The 23,423-nt window shown below is 66.8% G+C and overlaps 2 protein-coding genes across 5 annotated transcripts; one reads left to right on the plus strand and one right to left on the minus strand.

Annotated features, from left to right (window-relative positions):
• Positions 1-125: 125 nt before the first annotated feature.
• Positions 126-21,442, plus strand: ZDHHC5 (zDHHC palmitoyltransferase 5). Of its 4 annotated transcripts, none has more exons than XM_086748228.1 (13): positions 126-243; positions 6,777-8,122; positions 14,396-14,517; positions 14,925-15,082; positions 15,193-15,365; positions 15,478-15,580; positions 15,911-16,002; positions 16,099-16,303; positions 16,650-16,773; positions 17,696-17,808; positions 17,935-18,815; positions 19,256-19,415; positions 20,896-21,442. In XM_086748228.1, exons 2-13 carry the CDS (start codon positions 8,019-8,021, stop codon positions 20,932-20,934), a joined length of 2,274 nt encoding a protein of 757 aa, XP_086604354.1. In that variant the 5' UTR covers positions 126-243; positions 6,777-8,018; the 3' UTR covers positions 20,935-21,442. The 4 variants fall into 4 exon arrangements, with proteins under 4 accessions (XP_086604354.1, XP_086604357.1, XP_086604356.1 ...); XM_086748231.1 differs by having other exon boundaries at positions 16,099-16,231; XM_086748230.1 differs by lacking the exon at positions 20,896-21,442 and having other exon boundaries at positions 19,256-20,684.
• Positions 21,399-23,225, minus strand: MED19 (mediator complex subunit 19). Its single transcript, XM_086748233.1, has 5 exons — positions 23,003-23,225; positions 22,309-22,565; positions 22,111-22,207; positions 21,926-22,020; positions 21,399-21,762 (listed from the first exon to the last, which is right to left on the minus strand). Exons 1-5 carry the CDS (start codon positions 23,196-23,198, stop codon positions 21,694-21,696), a joined length of 714 nt encoding a protein of 237 aa, XP_086604359.1. The 5' UTR covers positions 23,199-23,225; the 3' UTR covers positions 21,399-21,693.
• Positions 23,226-23,423: the final 198 nt, after the last annotated feature.

A 23,423-nucleotide genomic window follows, 5' to 3' on the forward strand; every position in this document is an offset into this window, starting at 1 on the left:
ACTTCCTCGTGACGCGTGCGTGCCGTCGGCCTCCGCCGCCTCCTGCGCGTGCGCATCGCGCCTTCCAGGCCATTCCCGGCGCGGCGGCCAATGAGGAGCGGCGACGGGGGCGCGCGCGGGGCGGTGCGCGGCCGGCGGGCGGTGCGCAGGCGCGGCCGTGACGTCGTGCCCAGCCGCCGAGCGCGGCGAAGGTTCGTGCCCGGGAGCCGTGGCCGCGCGCTCGCGGCCTGCCGCCCGCCGCCGGTGAGTCACGTGGGCCGCGGGCCCTCCCCGCCCCTCCCGCCGGCGCGCCCGGCCCGGCCCGGCCCGGCCCGGCCGCCGCCCCCTCCTCCCGCGGGCACCGGCTCGGCCGCGCAGGCCCCGCCGCCCCCCGCCTCAGCCGGCCGGTCTCCCGTAGCCCGGCTGCCCCCGCCCGCCGCCGGCCCGGCCGGCCCCCGCGGCTCCCTGCCGTGTGCGCGCTCGGGCCGTGCCCCGGTTTCCCTCGGCGGCGAGCCTCCCGCTCGGCCCCCCGCGCCCCGGCGGGGCCCGGCCCCTTCCCGGCCCGCCCCGCGGAGGCAGGGCTCAGCCCCCCGCGCCCCGCTGGCCTGTCCCGTCCCTCCGGCCGCCCCTCCGGCGTCCCCGGTGGCGGTGCCTGCCCCCCCCGCAGCAGCGCCGTTCCGCGCGGCCGCCCCTGCCCGCCGTCTCCCGAAACCCGGCCGTGCCTCACGGCCCGCGCCGCCTCCGGGACGGGAGCTCCGCTTCCTCCTGCCGGCCCCGTGCCCTGGCCCGGACCCCCGTTCCCGCGCCCCTCCCTCCCGGGAGCCCTGTCCGGGACGGCTGGGCGTTGCCGAGGAAAGCGGAGGGCGGCCCCGAGCGAGCCCCGGGCAGCGGGAGTCGCGGTGCGGGGCTGGGAAGGGAGAAGTGCCCCGCGACTGTGGCCGCCCGGGCGAGCGGGGCTCGCTCCCGCGGGGTCTGCGTTGGGCGCGCCCCCCGAGGCGGGCGGAGGTGGGCACCGAGCTCCTTCGGCCGCGGCGCGCGTGGCTTCGCTTTTCGGCGCCTCTGCACCCCGACACCCCGCTCCTGGGGCAGCGCGGCCGCCTCCTGCCCGGGCGGGTGGGACGGCTGCGGGCCGCCGCAGGGACCGTTCCTGCGGCCGCGTTCGCTCTGCGGCGCCCGGGACCGTCCCACAGCCTCTGAGAAGGTCTTGGTAGCTTCGGGCTTTGGAGGCCTGGAGTCTGAACCTGCGGTTTGACTCCGGTGGCCTGCCGAGGACCAGAAGCTAAAGCCCCGCTCTCTGGCCACAGTCCTGTCCCGCGCGTCCAAAGCCTAATTCCTCCTCAAAGCGCGGTTCCGCGCTGTGCTCCCTGGTTTTGGCAGTGTACTGGGCTGCGCTGGCAGGTGTTCAGCCTGGCTTCCCCTCAGAACTCCCAGGTTCTAAATGTGAGGTGTGCAAATCCCAAATTACTGCGTCCGCGTATTTGGTTGCGTCTCCCCGAGGTGAGATAAAACCCCGGTGTTCTGCCCCCTTCGTCTCGCCGGCTCAGGAGGTGATCGGCCGCTCTTGTGCTCCTCGTGCCGCCTGCCCAGTGACTCCCTGGGGAGCGGTTTTCCCTGGATCCGCTGGCTTTCATTCCAGCACGGATCCGGATTTGGGTGTTTAGGGAAGCAGGCTTTCCTGTACTAGGTGCCGCTGATTTTTTGGGGGAGGTGTAAAACGCAACTAGAGCCTTGTCTCGATCAGAACGAGGAGAGTTGATCTCCGAGCGTCTTAGCGGGCTTAATCTAATTATCACCTTCGCTACTGCCGGTCGAGGCAGCGGCTGTTCTTTAGCCGCGCGCTTTATTCCTGCTTCTTTCTGAGGTACGAGCCCCGACTGGAGACGGAGAAAGTGGTAATTAGGTGGAGCTAACGGGGTCTGACGGGAGACCTTCACCCGCTCCTTCCGAGGCCTGGCCGGGGACGTTCACGTCCGTCGCTGTGCCCGTTGTTTCCCTCGCCAGCCGTTGCGTCTCGTAAGGCAGTGGCGTGGGGCTGGATTTGTTCCTCGCTTACGGCGGTGCACGGAGTGAGACACGGCTGCCATGGATGAGCCGTTGCTCTTCCCTGCTTTGTCCGTAAAATGGGGCTAATCCCGTGTAAACCAGCGGGGCGGGCAGAGGAAGGAGGATGGGAGTGGTGTAAGCCAGGCCAGCAGATAAGCACTGCGCGGATGCCAGCCTCTAGCTGTTGTCTGCAGCAAAATGTTTGTGTGTTTTCTGTGTCTTACTCTCCTTAAAAATCCTGTCCATGTGACCGCAGAGAAGAGCGGTTCTGTGAGATGTGGGCCGTTCCACCTGCAGCCAGGAGGACAGCTGCGGAAGCCTAGGTCTGGCCAGGTTTGCAGGCTTCCCTGCAGAGCAGGAGCATCCGGTACGCGTTGCTGTGCATCCTCCTCCTGAATTAGAACCCGGGAAGTGTCACCAAATCACCTCTCTGAGGCAGGGACTCCCATTCGCGTACAGCGCGGAGCGTGATAAGGCCTCACTCTGCGTTACCGTGGCGTGGGCGATAGGAACGTCGTCTTCCGCGGGCAGACCCCGCAGCTTCGCGTCGCTGTGGCAGTCTGGGGCCTGCCCTTCCCCGGGACACCCAGCCGTCCGACGCTGGCGGCTTTGCCCTTTGGTTTGTGGTCCGCACCTCGGCAGTCGATGCCCAGTCCCGTGGTCTGGACTGGAAAAACCCGCCTCTGGCTTCTCGCCGTCCGGGTTCTGTGGTCGCAGGGACCCCCGCGGCAGAGGGTGCTGGCGGGAGCCCGTTCCCGATCGCCAGGGCAGCTCTCCGTGCTGGAGGGCGGCAGAGATCAGTGAGCTTCCCTTGGTGGTGCTCTGCAGTGCGAGGCTTCTGGCCCGGTTCAGCTGCGTTGCTGCCGGAAGGTTTGAGAACGCTTTTGCTCTCCCTGCTGATTTTTGGACTCTTAAATCTCAGCGGTAGGTGAGAGCTGAGGTGCAACATCAAAATTAGCGGAGAGAGCCTGTGGAGGGAGAAAAGGGGGGTCCTTGGGCTCGGGCTCAGCGGTGCCGAGGACAGCAGCGAGCTCTGGAACGGGCTGCCCCGCGTGACGCCGGGGCGTGGGCACTCGGAACAACGTGGGAACAGGTAAAGCACATCCCGTCTTGGTGTGATCCTGGATCTGCCCCGTTTGGGAGTTGCCTCACGTGGCAGGAATTGTTTGTCTGTTTGACCTGCGCCGTGGAAACTCGGCTGGCTTGGGGTGGGTGGGTCGGTGGCTGCGGATCGCAGTGAGGTGACGCACGCTTGGGAACCAGTAGCTGAGAGTGAACCCTCTCCTCCCCGAGCCGTTACGCTCTGTCCCCGGGCAGCGAGGAGAGGCACTGTGTTCCAGGGAAGTTTGACACGGTGTGCGCGTTTCCTCCTCCCGGGTAGCAGCGCGCCGAGGAGCTGCAGCGGTTGTTGACAGCGGCTGACATAAGGAAGGGAGCGTTGTGAGCCGGTTACACGTGTCTTCCCCCACCCAGCAAAGTGGGGAGGGCCCGCTGAAGCGTGTTCGTGTGTCCCGCCTAATGCTTCCAAAGACTGAGCCGCTCAGCGCCCAGCTCTCCGGGCTGCGTCTGGGCAGATTGCTGGGGAGGACAGCGAGAAGGGGGCTCGCGGCAGACCATAGAGCGGGGTAGGAAGGAGACGGGGAGCACGTGCTGGAAGAGGAGGAAATTGGAGTGGGACTTTACAGGGCCTTAGCCGAAGAAAAGGAGATCAGACTGAAAGACAGAAGGCGGCAGGCATTGTGCTTGCAAACGTCCTGAGGGAAGGAATTGAAAATTAAAGAAAGTGCCCAGAAATGGAGATGAGGGGCAGTGGAAGCAGCCCCTCGTGTGAGCAGAGGGAAGCCCTTGAGGCAGGGGAGGAGGGCTCTGGAGGTGGCCGAGTAGAGCGGAGCTGGGAAGATACTCTGAAAAGGGGGTGCTGAGATTGGAATTCCCAAGGGAGGAGGCAAGGGGAGCTGCTGCTGACACACACGCTCGGTAGAGTTTGACGGAGGGAGGAAGGAGTAGGGCTGAGCTGAGGGCAGGTCCAGAGAAGCTGGGAGGGAGGAGCTGCTGGACTGGAAGTGTCAGAGGGAAAGGGATCGGAGGCAGGAGCGAGACGAGTGGGGAGGTCTGTGAGTGGCCTTTGCGGATGGGGACAGAGCGGCCAGAGGGACAAAGGGTCTGGAAGGAAGGCAGAGAGGAAGGAGGGGTTGTTAGGCCGGAGGAAGGCAGGTTGCAGGGCTGCAGAAGGGGAAGGGGAGGGAGAAAGCGCGTATTTGGGAGAATCAGTGTGAACGTGGCCTGAATCGGCATGATCTGTGGGAAGTCAGGGTGGAATCTGCTTGTGTTTCTCCTGGACAGCAGGGTGAACAACAAGGACAGTCGGGGTGAGGTAAGCCGTGTAGTTTAGCCCCCTAAAAAAGAGAGAAAGCTTGCACAGCAGAGATCCTGCGCCCCGTGCCGTGCTGCACCCTCGATGGCTTCAGCAACCTGGGTGTTGCCGACTGGGGAGGACGGGACCTGCTGCCTCGTGGTCAGGGCACGCGGGCGTCCTGGCCGCGGCTTCTGGTGGTGGCTCGGGCGCTGGGAGGGCGGCAGGCTGGAGGCTCCGAGCTGGGCGGTGGCTCTGGGAGCCGGGCGCGACGGCTCAGCAGCCTTTCATAAGTTTGTGAGTTCTGGAGTTGCTCCTGGGCGAAGGCGGTGAGGAGCCGGGCGTTGTGTTTGCGCGGTATCTCGCTGGCGTGTCGCTGGTGACAGCGGTGGGGATTTCTCCCCCACACAGGGTGCGTGTTCGGAAGACTGTCCCATAAGCAGTTATCTCGACTCGTACGTTTTGTGTTTGGTGAGGAGCTGGCTCCTGTGCTGCCTGCGTTGGTGTCTGTACGGCACTGGGGCGGCACGCGCACCCTTCCAGAGATCACCCTGGGCGGAGGCTGGAGCGCCTGGGTGCGTGCCCCCCTCTTCGGGCGGAAGAGCTGAGGCAGAACTGAGCCTTGGATTTCAGGGGCAACCTTGGGGCAGCACCTCGCCCTGACGGAGGAGCACACCGATTGCGCTGTGCGAGGAAGGAGGTGGAGAAGATCTCCGGGGGAGGAATGTCACTGGAAGAGACTCCTTCAGTTGGCAGTATCTGTTTGAGTTCGAGGTGTGGCTTTGTTTTCATGGCGGAGCCTCTCAAGGGGCCGGGGTGTTCTGCTACAGCAGACGAGCGCGTTCGCAGATTGCTGCTGCTAAAGTAATTAGCAGTGATGTCATCTTTAAACTTCCGAGTAACCTATCCCTCCAGCTGCTGCCCGCCCGTATCGCAGCCACAGCGAGCTGGGACGAGGAGCGCTTCCCTCCCTGGGCGGTGGCACGGCAGGGCTCACCTCTGCGGGGCGTCGGGCTTTTCCCCGGATCCTGTGCGTTGGGGCTCGCGCGTGCCTCTCGTCAAAGCTCAGCCTGGGTCGAGAGCTGCTACCAGGTGAAGCCGGAGCTTTCCCCGCCGGCTTACGAGCATCAGCCCAGTGTGTCCCCCTGGTCACGGGGGCAGAGCACTTGGGTTGGGAAATGGAGCTGCGTTTCTGCAAAGGAAGAGCTGCTCTGCAGTGGGAGCGGTTTCTTCATTAGTCAGCCCAGGTGGCTGACGCCTTGTTTAGTGACTGAACCGATGTAATTGTAACATATTCTTGTCATTAATGTGCCTTTAATTTTGAGCTGTAGTTCTCTCAACCTTCACCAGTGTTTAGTCAGCACTACATCTTCTCCTGTCCATCCCAAAGAAAAAAGCTTTGAGAGGCGGAAGAGGAGAAACCCAGAAGGAGAGGGCGCTCGGGTTCGTTAGGGCACTGCCCTTGGACCTTGCGACAGAACACGGGGCAGCCGCGTGGGGAACGGGTGACAAGCTGAGGAGCGGTTGCTGTGGCGGTAATGATCGGTGTCTGGCTCGCCCTGAGCTGCGACGGGCTCTCGGGTGTTTGGCGTTTGGGCAGGTTGGTGCCTCCTTCCATTGCCAGAAAGGTTTCGTTTTCTGTATTTTCTGTGGCGCTGCGTCCTCAGGATCAGTCAAGGGTGGCCGGTTCCCGAGGCAGCCTGAAGCAGTGGGGGCTGCCTGGGGACAGCCCAGCTCTTATTCGTCTGGAGCTGCGAGTGAGTTCCTCCTCCAGTCGAGGTGTTTTCCAGGGGCCTCTCCCGTCTCCTGCCCTCCAGGGGAAGGGGACAGGATTCCTGGCTCCCTTCTCCTCCCGCGGTCTCCGCCCTCGCATTCAGTCTCCAAGCCTCTGATCAGCCCTTCACCTCGGGGGAGCAGGCCTCCTCTGGCGTTCGGCCTCAACCTGTAACCGCACAGCGGCGTTGGGCGAGAACTCGTAGGGTCCCTCGTCTTACCGGGGGCTCGGCGTGGATGTCTCAGGTGGTCTCGGGGGGGGGGTTAGGTGGCTCGGCTTTCTCTGCAGCAAATGCGGCGGGGCCTGGGGGTGGGAAGGGAGACGCGGGCTGCGGCCGCGCTCCCTTGGCTAATCACAGCCTCCGCGGAGCGGTCGTTACTGCAGTCTCGCTGATGTTAGGTGATAGACCTGGGGCCGCGGTGTCCGTCTGTGCCAGAGCTGGGCTGGGAGACGGGCATCGGACTGGCTGGGGCTTGCCAGCAGGGTTTGGATTGACCGGGCGCCATTTCCATCGCCCGCCAAGCGCCCGCCCCGCGTCCTGGGGGACTCGGTGCTGTTCTAGTGAGGATTTTTACACGACTGTGTCTCTTCTCTTGCCTTGTTAATTATTTTTTTTCTTTTTCCTAGGTGAGGTGTGGCGTACCAGATGTCAAGTTTTAATGCTTTTATGCAATTTTTTTAAAAGACAAATGGATTAATAAAGAATTTTAGTGAAGGAAGGGGAGGAAAAAATGGAGCAAATTGGAACCAACTGAGAGCTCCCCCGACACCGCTTGGGCCATGGGTGAGGCAGACCTGCTCAGCGCCGGTTTTACCATCAGTGGTGTTCTGGGGCTGTAAAAGCACTCGCTGAAAGCTCCCCGCCAGATCTCGCCACTAACCTGCCCTGTGCTGCTTGGAAATCGTTGCTGCAGAAAAGATTTAATGAAATTCCTGTCGACTCCCAACCACCGAGTGGATACTGAGCCCGGGAGGGTCAGGAGAAAGGAACGAGTAGGAAGAGGACGAAAGCACACGATCCGCTGGACCTTCCCCTCCGCCCCCCTTGCAAAGAAAGGATTTACGGCTCAACCTCGCACCAGCTGTTCCTCGGCTTTAACAGTCAAGAGAGAAATAAATAAAATTAAACGGCCACCGCCGGGCAGCCGGTCCCAGATCCTGGTGAAATCAGGGAGAGTGCTCCTGTGACTCCCTCCCGCGAGGGGGAGGCGGTGGCACAGCGGTGCTGCGAGGAAGCCGGGCAGATTGCTTGCGAGACCCCCCACCTCCTCCTGAGCAGCACGGGAGGGGGCTGCAGCGTGTCCGAGGGCAGATTAAAAAGGAGAAGTCGCTTCCCTGGGACTCCCGGAGTGGCTTTTTCGCAGGAAGTTTACCGCTCTCTCGCTCTTTCCCAGGGTGCTCGCGGGGTGGGACGGGGCGCGCAGCTCCTCGCCTCGCACGCCGCGCTCGTCCCCGTGCCCGAGCCTGGAGGGGTTCCCTTCCCCTCGCAGCCTGGCTGCCGCTGTCAGCCCTGCGGGGCCCTGCAGCTGAGGGAAGCTCCTACGGACTCTCGGCGTTCCTGCCCCAACAGCTGTTTTAAATCCAAATCCGGTTCTCCGTTCTGAGTTTTTAATGTTTTTAAACCGCCTTCCTCGTGCCCGCGAACTCTTGCGGGGCAGGGCGTAGCGTGGACTGCTCTCCTGGACCTCGCACCCCAGAGACCGCCGTGGACTTCTCTGGACTGTCCGTGGGTCAGAGCTGTCCTGGGAGCAAGCCCGGAGGCTGGGTCGCGCTTTGCCCCCGTCCCTCTCCCCTCCCCTTCTCCTGGTGCTCTGACTCCCGCTGGGCCTGGGCTATGCTGCGGGGCGGACCCCCCACCACAGCTCCAACATGCCAGCAGCATCTGGAAAGAGATTCAAACCCAGCAAATACGTCCCGGTCTCGGCTGCTGCCATCTTCCTAGTGGGAGCCACCACCCTCTTCTTTGCCTTCACGTGAGTCCCAGCTGCTCAGCCAAGAGCGGGGAGGGAGAAGGGGGGCGCGGGGACCCGGCCCCCTCCGTGCGGTGCCGTGGCGGGGGGCACAGGCCGCACGGGGATTGTCTGGCAGAGGAGCTGTGACTCCTTGCCAGGCTAAAGGGTGCAGGTTGTGCTCTGACGGCAAAAGGGGGGACGATGGATCCATCGGAGCGATTCAGCCTCGGCTGGACGCGTTCCACTCGGTTTTGCCGTGAGGCGAGCCGAAGGAAGCGAGGCACGGTGGCTCCCAGCCAGGCCCCTTGCCCCCGCTCGGCTCCGGTTCCTGGCAGCCGCTCCTCTCCTGTCTGGTGTGTTTGCACAACGCGCTGGTCTCGCTGGCAGCTCTCGCAGATCAGCCGGGCTGGGCCTCGCTTTGTGGCCTGTAGGTGGAAAATGGCAGAGATAATTCTCTCCTTTGGAGCGAAGTGAGAGGGCTTGGTGGGCTGGGGCTCCCTGTTATTTTTAGAGTTTCGTAACTGATTTGTGAGCCGCAAAGGAGAGTTCAAGGAGAAGCACTGTGCCCCCTGCGTGGGTCCCTGGCTGCTGTTGCTGTCAGCCGTGCCCTGAGGAAAGGGGTTTGGTGTCTCTGGAGAGGAGGTCACTGCCGCTTGGGGCAGCTGCCTGCGCCTGCCTTGGAGCCGGCGGGGAAAAGCCAGGGTGTGAAATGGTACCGGTCGCTGGAGAGGGCCGGACCGTCGGGGTTCCCTGGGCTGGGAGAGGGCTGGGCTGCTGCTCGGGTTAACATTTTCCCTTCCTGGGTGACAGGTAGCTTATGGACACTGGCTCGGGGCCGAGCTGGGCCGGTTCTGGGTTGGCAGCGGGCGGAGCGGCAGCCAGGAGCTGCCTGCGCTCCCCGCTCGAGCGGCTGCAGCCAGGCTGTGCCGAGGCGTGCGTGTGCTGGGCAGGAACGCTGGCGCCTGGCACCTGGGACAGGCTGCCGAATCCTGCCGTGCGTTCCTGGGGCCGGGGTCTGAGGGGGATGTGTCTGGGGGACAGCAGAGAGATCTGTAGGTGAGCCAGGGATTTCTTTGTGCTCCCGCCTTGGCTGGGCTGCCGCTCCCTGGGATGGAGCCATCGGCGGCTGGAAGGTCACCGCAGCTTTAGCGCCTGGCAACAACTGGGCAATAAAAGAGTAATTTGAGGACTCAAGGACAGAGCCGGTTTGCTTTACCCCTTCCAGCGACGGGGGGCAGCTGGCGGTGTCGCTCAGCAGCGTGCAGCAGTCCCCGCGCCCAGCCGCTGGCGGTTCGTCGGGCCGGCGCTGGAGGTTTTGCTGCTCCGGGCTGTCAGACGGTTGTGGAAGTGTCTGACCCCGTGCTGCTGCTTCGGGGGGACGGAGGAGGAGAGGGAGTGGGAGATGTCCTCTGAGCAGCTGCGCGTCACGCACGGTGACTTGAGGGGACAGGCGTGCCTCTGCGTTGTCGCGGCGGGCTGCGCTTTGAGGGGGGAGCAGCAGGGCAGCCCCCCCAGCCCCGTCCTTGCTGCAGTGGCCGAGCCCGCGGTGCCTGGCTGTAGCCATCGCAGCAGCCGCTTATCAGCGAGCGGCGCGGTGCGAGGCATCGCCGGGAGCCGGCGCCGGTGCCGTGGAGCAGGTTTGTTCAGAACAGGAACACCTGGGCAGGGCTGCTTTAATTGTGGGTCAGTGGATGTTACTTAACCTACTTTGAAACATCAAATTAAATCTCAAACAGAGCGCAGCGCGGCGGAGCACAGCGCGCTTTCACACAAGTTGTTCGACGGGCGGGGAACTGCGTTACAGTTCTCTCGGGGCCCCTCCTGCGTGGCTGCTGGAGCGGGGTGGGAGAGACACAGAGAACCGGGGAGGTTTGGCTCCGGAGCCAGAGCCGCCGGGTGGTTTCCTGCGCGTCGCGCTGCCCCTCTTCCCTGCCCGGCGAAGGGCAGGCGAGGCGCTGCCGGCCCCCCCGGCCGTGCTGGGTGCCGGCCCCCGCCCCACACGGAGCAGGGCCGCACTCCGCAGCACGCGCCGTGGCTGGCGTGCTGCTGCAGACCTGCTCGCGAGGGTTACGCCGTTGGCCTTGGACGCGAAGCCCCTGCTTTGGAAGTGGAGTGGAGGGCGTGAGGCGGCGGAGCTCCGAGACGGCCCTCGCGGGGCCTCCCCGGGCGGAGGGCAGCTGGGGCTGGGCGCAGCTCTCCTGGGGGCTCCAGCTGTGTTGTTTGTAGGTATCTGCCGGGCACCTTTTGGTCCATCCGCAGTGGCTCCCAGTTTGTATCTCTGGGTCAAGAACTCTATTTAATTGATTAATTTAATTAGGAGCTGCTGCGGAACACGTGGCAGTTGAGAAGAGCTGAGGCCGATTGTGCTGGAGGGAGCGGCATGCTCCCATCCACCCTCTGGAAGCAGTGGTGGTCTGTGCTTTGCCGGGCTCTCAAGCTGGTGCCACTTGAGGCTCGAAATTCCCCCCAGGTCAGTTTGTCCCTTCCTGGCCGATCTGGGTCCCTGCTCCTTGTGCAGTCAGGGCTCGGCGTCTCCTTCCCCTCTGGCAGGGAGCCTGTGGAGAGCGTGCGGGCAGTCAGCCCCTTCCTTCTCTTTGCCTCGACGCTCGCTCCTGGCTGCAGCTCAGCACGGCTTTCGGGGCTGTATGAAAGCCTACACAGCAGAGACTTCCTCGCAGCTGGGTGAGTCCGTCTGTAAGAACCTCTGGCCCTGACTTCTTGCAGCTGGGAAGGCTGCGAGGGAGCTGCCCCAGCTTGGGAAGGGAGCTCTCACCTCTTCCAGCGCTGGCGGGGGAGAGAGGAGGGAGAGGCACGAGGACAGGGACACCGGGGTGGGATGTGGTGGTCCCTGGAGCCGGCAGTGCCCCTGGCACACGGTGGCGTGCACGCTCCTGGCTGAACCCAAACTTGGGTGGCCGTCGCGGAGAGCAGGGGCGGCGTTTGCAGGAAGGCTGGAGAGAGCTGGAGAGGCCACGCGCCAGCCCTTCCTCGCTCGCTGGGCAGCGGGTGGGAGTGCAGGGCTGCAGGCAGGCTGGGAAGGCGTCCCTGGGGGTGCCGTTCTTTCGGGAGAGGGCAGGGGCCGGGGGCCGCAGGGCGGCTCGGAGCCCGCGGAGGTTGGGAGAAGCCGGGCTGGGGAGCGACGGGCTCCTCCTGGTGTGACGCGTGGCACAGGCCCGGCTCGGGCCAGGTGTGACTCGGTTTGCCGGGGGTTCCTGGTTTCTCTGATGTGCTGCCAGAGACAAGCCCGGACAGCTCTTCTGGCGAAGGGCATGCTCTGCGTCCCATCTGGAGACGGAGCTTGGGGGTGTCGGGGCAGCGCCGCAGCCTGGTGCTCCCCGTCTGGGACCCCTCGGTGCCCCGATAACGAGGATTCCCCTCGGGGTCGGCGGCCCCTTTGCTGCCCGAGCTGCCCAGGACCGGGTTCCCTCCCGCAGAGCGGGGCTGGGCTGTGGGCGGTGGCTCCTCTGTGTTTTGGGCAAGGAGCACGGGCGCCAGCAGGCGGTTTGGCCTGCGCAACAGGTGATGTGTGTGCTGCAAGGATTCCCGCTCCCCTCCTGTGGTGCCGAGGGGTCCCTGCAGCTGGGGAGAGCTGGGAGGGCGGCGGGCGGCCGTGCTCGGGAGCGCCAGGGAGCAGAACCCCGGCCCTGTGCTTGCCTCCCGGGAGGGCTCAGCCTGCCCTCGCAAGCTGGGGGTCCTCCCGGAGGATTGACGTCCACTGGCCGTCCCGCTGGCGTCACCGGTCGCCCTTTGAAAGCTGTGGCTCCGGTGCCACGGCGCCTGCCGCCTGCCCGCACTCCTTTGGCTGAGGGGTCGGTGTTTCTCGTGCCCGGGGGTCTGCGGGCCGGCATCCTGCCCCCGGGAGCTGTGCTGCTCGCCCCGGGAAGGCTCAGGGCGCGGGCGGCGCAGAAGGCATTCCCTTCCCTAGGCCGGCGCTTCTCTCCGCCTGCCCCGGAGCCTCTCCTCTGTGCCAGCGCTCGCTGGCGGCCCAGGCTCTCCCTGCGTGCCAGGGTCTGTCTTCGAGGCTCCGGGCTGCAGCTTTGGCTCAGCCTCGCTGTTGGCGTTTCCCCTGCGCAGGGACGGCTGGCGTGCGGTGCGTCCCCCTGGCTCCCCTCCGACCCTTCCGGGGAACGGCCGGGGCTGGGATTTCCCTGCCTAGAGAGGGCTTGTCCTGCGGTCAGGGCGCGCCTGCCCCTCTCTTCCCGGTGCTGTTCGGGGGGTGGCTGGGGGCAGCAGCTCGGTGCTGGGGCGGGGGGGGCAAGCCCTCTCTCGGGCACAGCCCGCCCGTCCCGGGGCAAGGGGAGGCTGGGCGGGGTGTGAGCCCCTTGCTCCTGCCCTGGCTCCCGGTCGCGGGGCAGCTCCCGGCGGTGCCGGTCGTACTGGGCCAGCGCGGCTCGACGCGGCTGGCACGTCCTTCCCCCACTCATGACCTCGCGATGTCACCTGCGCTCTGAGGGTGTTGGGGTGCAGGTTGGAGGGAGGTGCTCCTTGCCAGCCCGTCCCGAATCTGCCTGGCTGGCTTCCAAGGGAGGCGGCGGGGCCGGCGGGGCGGGTGCTGTGCGGGCTGTGGAGCGGCCGCTCCCCGCCCCGGAGCAGAGCTCGGTGAATGCCGTGGGACGCCGCCCCAGATACGGGGAGCTGGGGAGGCATCGCCCAGCGTGCCCGGAAAGGTGAGGCTCCCACCCCAGCGAGGCACGGGGGGCTCCTGAGCAGCGCGGAGGAACGAGGAGGGGGTCTGGAAGAGATTTTGGGGAGCACAGGCCTGACCTGGTGGGCAGGGCTGGGGCCTGGAGGGGCTGCTGGGGGTGGAGGTGCGGACCCCGCTCCGGGAGAGGAGGAGGAGCGCGCGGGATGGCAGAGCAGGGCTTGGCCGCCGGCGCTCCTGCTAGCCAGGGTCTTGTACAGCCGAGGGCGTCCGCCCTCCCGCTCTCCTGGCCCCTCGCTGTGCCCGGATGGGAACCGCCGTGTCCTTGGCTGGCGGAGGGGAGGTTCCGCTGCTGCTTCCCACCCTCTCGGGGTGCAGGGAAGGGCGGCGGCGTGGAGCCGTGCCGCTGCCTGGGCGTGCCCTCCCGCTCCCTCTCTGCGGCCAGGTGGGTGCCAAGGCCGGTGCGACCCGCCGGACCTCCTGCCTGCCGCTTGCCCGAGGCAGCGCTCCTCCTGGCGCCCTCCCTGTCCCCTCGCGCGCCGCGCCGTGCCCCCCGCCCTCGCTTGGGGCCCCGCCAGCCCTGGACTGGGCGGAACTGGGAGCAGAGCCCCATTTCCAGTTGGAGCCTCGCTGGGGCTGCAGGGCTGCCGTGACCAGGACAGGGACTGCTGGTGGGACCCGTCTCCTGGCGCAGTCCCCCCGGGTGGTGGCCGGCCCAGCGCCTGCCCCTTCACCTCTGCCTGCTCGGGGGCCGCGGGGGATTACGGCGCTGGCACCATATGTCACCCCGCCCGCCCGGCCCCACGCTCGGCCCCTCCGCTCCCGCTGCCCAGATCCGTCTGCGCTTGGCGCTGCGGGGGGAAAGAGGGACAGATGCTGGCCTAGATCTGCGGGATTAAACTCCCAGCAGCAAAGCAGATTAGGGAATTACGCTGGCGCCTCGGAGGGGAAGCCCGCTGTTGTGAGCCCGTGCCCGCCCGGTGCAGGGGGGATGGTGGTGATTCCCTCGCTGTGCGGGCCCACGGGGAGCTGGGTGCTGGCCAGGGCAGGCCGGCACGGCGATGGGGTCCCCGCCCGCCACTGGCGGTGTCCCCAGCTCTGGGATGTGGGCAGCCGGAGCAGCTCCGGAGGCTCTGGAGCCGCTGCTGGTTTTGCCCTCCCTTGCGGGGTTGCCCCGGTGCTCACGGATGTGACAAGGCGAGCGGTGGTTTTGCTCCGTGAAGACACTTCCCACACCAGCCCCTGCGGGTGCTCCCTGGGGCCGAGGGCCGGGCTGGTCTGCGGAGGGTGCCTGAACGCGCCCGGGCCAAGTGGGCCTGGGTGCAGCTCCACTTTTGGGACGGAGGGCACTGGGTGGGAGCGAAGGGAAGGGTTTATGGCAGGGAAACTCTGCAGCCGCCTGCCTGGGCAGGAGCTGGGAGCACGGCCCGAGAGCAGGGGACATGGGCTGCCCGGCCCGGCCAGCGCCGAGCACGGTGGGGACGGCTGGGGGGCTCAGGGGGGCGGCTAGCACCCGTGCGGCCCTCGCTGCGAGGCCGCCGCTGGGGCTCGGTGGTGCCTGCCGGGGCCCCTGCGGGAGCAGGGGCAGCGGGGGGCGCCGGAGGAGTGGCCCGTGGGGCAGGGCTGCTGCCTCAGTGCGTGCATGCCTGCAGGTGCCCGGGGCTCAGCCTGTACGTCTCCCCGGCCATTCCCGTCTACAATGCCGTCATCTTCCTCTTCGTGCTGGCCAACTTCAGCATGGCCACCTTCATGGACCCTGGCATATTCCCGCGAGGTGAGTCCGGCTCTGCTTGGCAAGCGCCTCAGCCAGAGCTTCCTCCTCCCACCCTTCTGCGAGGTGCAGAGGGTCACCCGGTCCCAAAAGGCTGGAGGAGAGCCCTCCCTGCCCCGTGCGGGTGGGGTGGGGTGGGGTGGTGGCACGCTGCAGGGACGAGAGCTGTGGGGTCAGCACCTGGCCCGTAGGGGCAGGCGGCGGGAGCAGCGTGAATCCTGGCCCCCCATGTCACGTACCGGGGGCTCAGGCGGGTGTCGGGGTCTCGGAGCAGGGCCTGGGAGCGCCCCTACTCCTCCGCCTGTGTTGGGGGTCCCTGGCTGGCCGCTGTGCTGGGTGAGCTGGGCCTGGTGACGGGGGGGCGGTGCCGGGCAGCCCTGACGCCTGGCTGTGCTGGGGTTTCCCGTCAGCTGAGGAGGACGAGGACAAGGAGGACGACTTCCGAGCTCCGCTCTACAAGACGGTGGAGATCAAGGGGATTCAGGTGCGCATGAAATGGTGTGCGACCTGCCGCTTCTACCGGCCGCCGCGCTGCTCCCACTGCAGCGTTTGCGACAACTGCGTGGAGGTGAGGAACTGCCGGGCTCGGCCTCTTCGCTTCCCCGTGGAGCTCAGTGCCCAGCGCTGGCGGGAGGCCCTGGCAGCCGAGCCCCTCACTGTGCCTTCTCCCCTCAACAGGAGTTTGACCATCACTGCCCCTGGGTCAACAACTGCATCGGGCGGCGCAATTACCGTTACTTCTTCCTCTTCCTGCTGTCTCTCACCACGCACATCATGGGGGTGTTCGGCTTCGGCCTGCTCTACGTCCTCTACCAGGTGGAGGAGCTCTCCGGCGTCCGCATGGCAGTCACGTATCCCCCGGGAGGCTGCGGGAGCGGGGCCAGGGAGGGAGGGCGCTGGTGGGGCTGGGGATGGCGTGCGGTGGAGCGGGGCTGCGGCTCTTCCTTAGCTGTCTGCCGACAGGATGGTGGTGATGTGCGTGGCCGGCTTATTCTTCATCCCTGTCGCTGGCCTGACGGGGTTCCACGTGGTGCTCGTGGCGAGGGGCCGTACTACCAACGAACAGGTACGTCTGCGGGGCCGCCAGCCCCTGCCAGGCCACACCTGGTACGGTTTGGGGCTCCCCGAGACGAGGCAGACACGGACGGGCTGGGTTGAGGCCAGGGAAGGCCTCGAAACACGGCTCCTTCCGGTTAGACGCTGGGGAAAGGCTGTTCTCCTTGGAGGGTCATTCGGCACCGGAACGGGGACCTGGAAAAGGGGGGGTATCGCCAAGTGTCTCTGTCCTTGGAGACCCTCGTGAGCGAGCTGGACAATCCCTGAGCTGGACAACCCCTGAGCACCCTGACCCGCTGCCCTGCTGCCCCCGCACGCTGCGACTCTCCTCTTCCCGCAGGTGACGGGCAAGTTCCGCGGCGGTGTCAACCCCTTCACCAATGGTTGCTGTAAGAACGTCAGCCGGGTGCTCTGCAGCTCCCCGGCCCCCAGGTGAGCCTGGCTCAGCGCGGCGGTGCCCCCCAGCACCCGGGCAAACCGCCCCAGCCGGGGCTCCCGGCCTTGACCCTCCTCCGCCCTGCTCCCTAGGTACCTCGGGCGCCCGAAGGCCGAGCAGACGGTGCTGGTGAGACCCCCCTTCCTGCGGCCCGAGGTGTCGGACGGTCAGATCACTGTCAAGATCATGGACAACGGTATCCAGACAGAGCTGAAGAGGACGAAGGTGAGGAAGGTGGGGATCGGCGGGCCCTGCACGGGGGCCCTCCCTGGAGCCCAGGGGTGCGAGCCTGCATCCGTGAGTAAAGAACCGAGTGAGCCTTGTCGCATCCCGCACCCCACTCTGTGTCATCTCGTTCTGTGTCCCCACGGGACGGAAACCACGTCCCTCCCATGCGGCAGTGACTGCATGAGGCTTTGCACCCTCCATTGCCCTCCCCGTCCCATCCCTCCCCCTTGCAGCGTCCTTCGGAGGTCCCCCTTCCCCAGCACCTGAGGCACGTGCCGCCTTCCCGCGCTCAGTAGGTTGGATGGCCCGGGAGGCAGCGGGAGCCCCCGAATGCCGCTGCCCGCTCCCTGCCTGCCAAGGGGGGGCCGGGGCCCTGGCGCCCCTCTGACCCTCCCTCTGCGCTTTGTCTCTGCAGTCCAAAGGAAGCCTGGAGGTGACGGAGAGCCAGTCTGCTGACGCCGAACCACCCCCCCCACCTAAGCCAGACCTCAGCCGCTACACGGGCCTGAGGACACACTTAACCCTGGCCACCACCGAGGGTAAGGAGGGCACGCCGGGCCCAGGCAGCCGCTGGGAGGGGAGCCCAGAGCTGCGCCAGGCGGACCAGGAGCCGGGGCCGTAGGTGGAGCAGGCTGAAGGGCAGCCCCGAAGCACATCAGCACCACTCCGGGCTGGTATTTGTGGCCCCTGTCGCTCGGAGAAGCCTGTGGGATGCTTGCAGCCGGCTCTGCTCCGTCGGAGAGGAGCCAGAGGTCGAGCCGAGGCAGCGCAGTGCTCATCCGGAGCTGCTGTGAGCCGCAGCGGCCTGCGACGGGCAGGCTTGCGGGCTGCCGTGCTGCAGGCAGGAGCATCACCCGGACGAAAGAGGCGAAGGAGTGGCAGGCCGTGCCTGGCAGCAGAGAGCACGTTTGCGGCAGCCTGCATGACTCGCTTTCCCCGCTTCCCTGAGCGCCGCCGGAGCAGCGCTCGGAGCCGCCTGCGTGGGCTTGGCAAGAGAGGTGGGATGTGAAGGGCAGAGCTTGGAAGCAGCCGCTTCCCGCAGCAGCGCGCAGGCCTCTGCAGCTCTCCCTGTGCCCCGGCGGCACGCGGCACTGCCTGGCCCTGCTGCGTGAGAAGGGCTGCGGCACGTCTGTCGGCCCTGGCCCCGCTGACGCCTCCGTGCGGCGCACGCCCTGCCGACCTCAGGGTGGCACCCAGCCGGGGCCGCTGCACGGCCTGGGAGCGTCAGCCCCGAGCACGCTGCCGTGGGGACATGTTTTCCATCCCGCTCCGTTTCGTCCGCCCCCGGTGCGCCTCTCCTTGAGCCCATCCCTCTCTCCCCCGCCTCCCTGGTCCGTCTGCCCCAGGCTCAGAGCCGGTTCTTGGGAAGGGAGGGCAGGGCTCCGCGCAGCGTCCCTTCCCCTGCGCAGCCCTGCAGAGCTGCCGCCTGTCTGAGCGTCTCTCTCTCTTCCCCGCCCGCAGACAGCAGCTTGCTAGGCAAGGACAGCCCCCCGACCCCCACCATGTACAAGTACCGGCCCGGCTACAGCAGCAGCAGCAGCTCGGCAGCCTTGCCCCACTCCACCAGCGCCAAGGTGAGCCCGTGCCCGGCCGCGAGGGGATGCCGCCACGTTGCTGGCTGGGGGAGAGCTCGGGGTGGGCGTTGGCGGCTTTGCAGGGACCCCATCTGCCCGTGGGTGACGGCTGTGTCTGCCCCTCAGCTGAGCCGAGTGAACAGCCTGAAGGAGCCCAACTCCATCTGCGAGAGCAGCCGCAAGCCCAGCTACCGCTCGGAGCCGAGCCTGGAGCCCGAGAGCTTCCGCTCGCCCACCTTCGGCAAGAGCTTTCACTTTGACCCGCTCTCCAGCGGCTCCCGCTCCTCCAGCCTCAAGTCAGCCCAGGGCACGGGCTTCGAGATGGGCCACCTGCAGTCCATCCGCTCGGAGGGCACCACCTCCACCTCCTACAAGAGCCTGGTGAACCAGACGCGCAACGGCAGCCTGTCGTACGACAGCCTGCTCACGCCCTCCGACAGCCCCGACTTCGAGTCGGTGCAGGCGGGCCCGGAGCCCGACCCGCCGGTGGGCTACACCTCGCCCTTCCTCTCGGCCCGCATCGCCCAGCAGAGAGAGACCGACCTGCACGGCCGCTTCGCCGGCGCCCTCTCCCCCAAGCACGCGCCGCCCCGCGAGCCCTCGCCCGTGCGCTATGACAATCTCTCCCGCCACATCGTGGCCTCCATTCAGGAGCGGGAGAAGCTGCTGCAGCAGCCGCCGGCCCCGGGCAGGGAGGAGGACGCGGGGCTGGCGGACTCGGGCATCCAGTCGACGCCGGGCTCCAGCAACGCCCCGCGCACCAGCTCTTCCTCGGACGATTCGAAGCGCTCGCCCCTGGGCAAGAACCCACTCACCCGCCCGGCCCCACCGCGCTTCGGCAAGCCCGAGCCCCCCCACGCGCTGCGGGTGCGCTCCCTCGGCTCCCCCGACCAGCCCGCCGCCCCCCACCTGGGCAAATCCGTGTCTTACAGCAGCCAAAAACCAGCGTCTCAGGCCAGCGTCCCCGAGACGGAGGAGGTGGCCTTGCAGCCCTTACTGCCACCAAAGTAAGTACTGGCGCGGCTGCCTCGCGCACGGAGCGGCCCCACAGAGGGGCCCTCGCCCCAGCGCCGAGCAGGGGGTCTGCCTGTCGTGTCCCCTCCCTGCCTGGCACCCCTTCCAGCCCTCCTTCCCCTGCCCACCCCCCGGGAGCACGGAACGCCCCCTCTCTGGGGAGCGATGCTGCGCGTAGCCTGCAGAAGGGCGAGGAACCTCGCCTCCAGCTCCCAGAACAGAGCTGGTGCCCCCCGCGCCCCCACGGGGCGCCTCACGGGCCGCTCGGGGAGCTGGGTGGCACTGGGTGCTGCAGTCCATGGGGAGGGCAGGGCTGTGGCTGCGCTGGATGCTGGGCCCCCGCCTGGGGGTGACGGCAGCGCCCCGGTCCCGTCCTGCCCCGCACCCCACGCCCTCTCCTCATGCCCCGTGTCCGTCCTTCCTTCCCTCCCAGGGACGAGGTGCAGATGAGAACAGCCTACAGCAAGTCCAACGGGCAGCCCAAGAGCCTGGGCGCGACCCCCCCGGGCCCGGGGCAGGTGTCCCTCAGCAGCCCCACCCGTGGAGGAGTCAAGAAGGTCTCCGGCGTGGGGGGCACCACCTACGAGATCTCGGTATGAGGGGCAGAGCCGCTGGCAGCCGCCGGCCCTGGGGGACATTCTGCGGCCGGGCGCTCTGCGGACTCCGGGGGAGACGGGCAGGCGGCCCCCGCTGCTTCTCTTTCTGCGCCGCTCCCTGGGACCGGGGGGGCTGACGCACACCCGAGCGGGGCTGCTGTCCCCCGCCCGCCGAGGACTGCGGTGGGCAGCCACCCGGCCGGGCACGGGGGGCTCGGGGAGGGCCGCAGCCTGGCGCCCGGGCTCCGTCTCGGCTGGGCCGGCCGCTCGTGGGCCTTGTGCAATCAATCGCTCGCCTAGCATGGTAGGAATGGATTGTTTTTAAACCAGAATACTTTTTTTTATTATTATTGTTACGGATTCTATTTTTTTTCTCTTTCTGAGTTACCAGGTGTGTGTATATATAAATATCTATATATAAAAATATAAATATTAAAAAAAAAAAAACCCAGAAATTATATATCTTGCCCAGAGAGAGGAAGAAACTACCTGTTCCCTGCCCCGGGCCTGGGCCCTACCTCGTCCCCGTCCCCAGAGGGCTGTGGGGCCGGGGCCGCCTCCTGCATCCGTGGGGTGAGCTGGGGCGGGTGCCTGGTGCCGCTCTCCCACCCGAAGCAGGGCCGTGGGACGGCGAGCGCCCCACTGGGGTGCTCTGGCCCCCACCAAAGGCCAAGGTGCTTTCGGCCGAGGACGCGCTGCTCCCCGGCTCTTTGCTTGCCCAGCCCTCCCTCCTGCGGCCTCCGCAGCCCGGGAGGAGGAGGCCCTGAGGAAGGGCTCGCAGGCAACCACTAGCTGGCACCCGCGGGTGCTGGCGGGCACGGAGACACCCGCGGGTGCCGGCCGCTCCCCACCTGCCCTGTTTGCTCTTTTTGTCATGTTTCCCAGGGTTTGTGTTGGGGGGTGTTGCTTTTGTTGCTTTTTTTTTTTTTTTTTAAATGGGTCTGATAGGGTTCTCTTGCTGTCATGCGGTTGTTTTTATTTCCGTTCGGGGAAGAGGAAGGCCAGCAGGGCGCATCCCTGTAAAGCAATATTTTTCTCATCACATGCCAAAAAATAACGCAGCCAAGGAGCCCAGCGCTCCCTGTCCCCCACCCCTGCCCGGGCAAACCACCCCGCGTGGGGGCCTGCGAAACTTCAGGCACTACTTGACTCTTTCTCTACGGCAATATCTCTCCTGTGGCCTCCGCAGAGCCACGCCATTGTTTTTTTATTATTATTAGCCATTTTAAAAACGAGGAATAAAAGGATATTTAATGAGCCACCCCAGCAGGCATGCGTGTGCTTTCTTTAGCATCCAGGGACGGCGGAGCCCTGTCCTTCACGGTCTCGGCCTTCCTGCCCTCCTCTCAAGGGGGAGAAGAAAACGGGCCCAGGGAGAGCTGAGCCTGGCCCCGTTTTGGGGAGACACTGCCTCACGGTGCTTTTGGGAAAACTCTGCTCCCACAGAGGTAAGGTGGGTTTTGTTTTTTTTTTTCAGGGTGTGAGGAAAATGGCTCTGGGGAAGGTGTCGCAGTAGCTGGTGAGGCTCAGGCTCCTGCGCAAGACGCTGGGACAAAAGGACGACCTTGGCACCGCGCCGTGACCTCCCGGTGCCCACGAGAGCAGCCCCGGGCGCTCTGTCAGTAGCCACCACTGTGTGGGGACACAGTGCCGCTTCAGGGTCACTCCTGTCCTCGCCAGGCCTGGGACGTGAGGGGCAGACGAGCACAGAGCCCCTCAACAGCCCAGCAGCCAAAACTGAGGAGCCCCCTGCCCTGGGCTCTGCCCCTTCCCCCTCAGCCCTGCTCGGCAGGAGCGGGGAGGGGACCGGCTGGGAGCTGGGGCGGGGGCTCAGCCACGACCCTCCGTCCCAGGCCACGGTGGGCGGGGCTGCGCCGTGCGGGGCCGCGCCGATCCCACCTGCCCCATGGGCTCCCGCAGTCTCAGCGTCACACCTTGCTGTGACGGCCGAGGGTTGCAGCAGCCACTGCCACCAGCCCCTCCTCAGAGCAGAGACTTTAATTAAAAGGTGACTAAAAAAGAGAGGCCCCGCTGCACCAGGTTGTTTTGGTATAAAAGGCCGAGGTCAGCAACTCCAGTGCCAGCGGAGTCCCTGTCCCCTGGTCCCGGCTGGCTGCACGCTGCAAGCAGGAGGCTGCGGGGTGTCCTCTCTGCCGGGGGGGACAGGCCAGCCCGAGCCCCCCTGCCGAGCACTGCAGGAGGGCCGAGTCCCTCCCAGGTCAGTCAGGGCCGTTCCCGTCGGCTGGGGGATCCCTGGGGCGGCGCCGGTGCAGCCTCACCGCAAGCTGCTGCTGCTGCTGGCCTGGGAGCTGCCGACTCCCGGGTGCTCCGGGCTGTGCCGGTTCTGCGGAGGAAGGACAGACGCGCACCCCGTGAGACCTCCTGCTCCACAGAGCACCCCCGGGAACGGCCGCTCAGTGGCTCCCTGCCTGCTGCTGCTTGGACCGAGCTCGCCACCAGACGGCCCCGAGGGTGGGCACAGTCAGACCTCAGCTCTCCCCACCCACCTTCTTTTTCTTCTTCTCTTTCTTCTTCCTCTTCCGTTCCGGATCCTCCTCTTTTTTCTTCTTTTTCTTCTTGTGGTCAGAGTCCGAGGGGGTTTCTGGAGAAACGAGAGCGCTGGAGGAGCTGGGTATCCCCTGGGGCTGGATGGAAGCGGGGGCGGCTGCGGCAGCGAGGTGCAGCCCCTTACCTGGGGGGACGGGATCCTGGGTGCGGCTCTGCTTGTGCTTGTGCTTGTTCTTCTTCTTGGGCGGCTGGATGTGCATCAGCCGGCACTGCTCCGGCAGCTGGGGAGAGGAGACGGGGCTGGTCAGGCCGGGCCGGGCACCTCGCAGCCCGCTGCCACCGGCCCAAGCGGCCGCCCCCCCGCTCTCAGCCTCGGGCTCACCGGGCCAGCGTGGAGGCGGAAGCCCGTCAGCATGGTGCCGGTGAGGGGGGTGAAGGAGCTGCCGCAGATGGGGGGCTTCTCAATGAGGGAGCGCAGGCTGCTGTTGTCGTGGGAGCCGGGCAGGTCGATCATGCCGGGCAGGTCGGGGAGGAAGTTGCTGAGCTTCTCCTTCACCTTCTTGCCGCAGAACTTGTTGTAGGCGTGCTCCAGGTTGTAGTGCGTGATCAGGTTGGTGCTGCCGGTCAGCTCCGTGGTGCCTGCGCCAGCCACCCGCCGCGGGGAGGGGGTGGGGTGGGGCGGGGCTGCCGCCCTGCCAGGCCCCTCGCCCCGCTCGCCTTCCTCGCCCCCATCAGGGCCCCCCCGGGCCCCGCTCCCCTGCCCTGCCCAAGTACCGGGACCCCCCGCCCCCGTCTCGATGCCCTCCCCACCCCGGCCCCGCTCCCCACCGCGGCCCTGGGGATCGCTCGGCCCGGCCCGGCCTCCCTAAGGCCCCATTTCCCCACTCGCCACAGAGCCGCTTGGCCCCGCCCCCTAGAGACTCATTGGCCCGCCGTGCTGTCACTTCGCGCCTCACCGCCCACACTCTCTCCCCTCATTGGCCCGTCGCGCCGCCAGCTACCGACGTGCCGCCGCTCCGCCACGCCGGTTGGCCGAGCGCGGCGCGCGGCGCCCGCGCCGCGGTCCCGCCCCGCACCTGGCAGCTCCCGCAGCAAGTAGAAGGGGCCGGCGGCGGCCTTGCGGGCCGCGTCCTCGCCCGGCGGCGGCGCGGCGGCTGCTGGGGGCGGCGCGGCTCCGGCACCTGGCGCCTTGGCGGGCCCGAAGCCCAGGGCGGCGGCGGCGGCGGAGGGCGGCGGCTCGGCCCCGCCGAACAGCGCCGAGAAGTTCTCCATCTTCCCGGCGTGCCCCGCGCGGGGCCGGCCCACCGCCCCGCCCTGCCGCGATTGGCCGAACGCCACCCAGGCCCCGCCCTCCGCCCCGGTTGCTACGGGAGACTCAGTCCCAGCCTCTCGATTGGCCGCGTCTCTCTTCCCCCCTCATTGGCCCGCCGGCGCGTGGGAGGTGCCTGACGCCTCCGCTCGCTATTGGTCAGCGGGAAAGACGTCCCGCCTCCCGCA

Source organism: Chlamydotis macqueenii, chromosome 5 (genome assembly GCF_036417535.1).
Source record: "Chlamydotis macqueenii isolate bChlMac1 chromosome 5, bChlMac1.mat, whole genome shotgun sequence".
Classification (NCBI taxonomy): Eukaryota; Metazoa; Chordata; class Aves; order Otidiformes; family Otididae; genus Chlamydotis; species Chlamydotis macqueenii.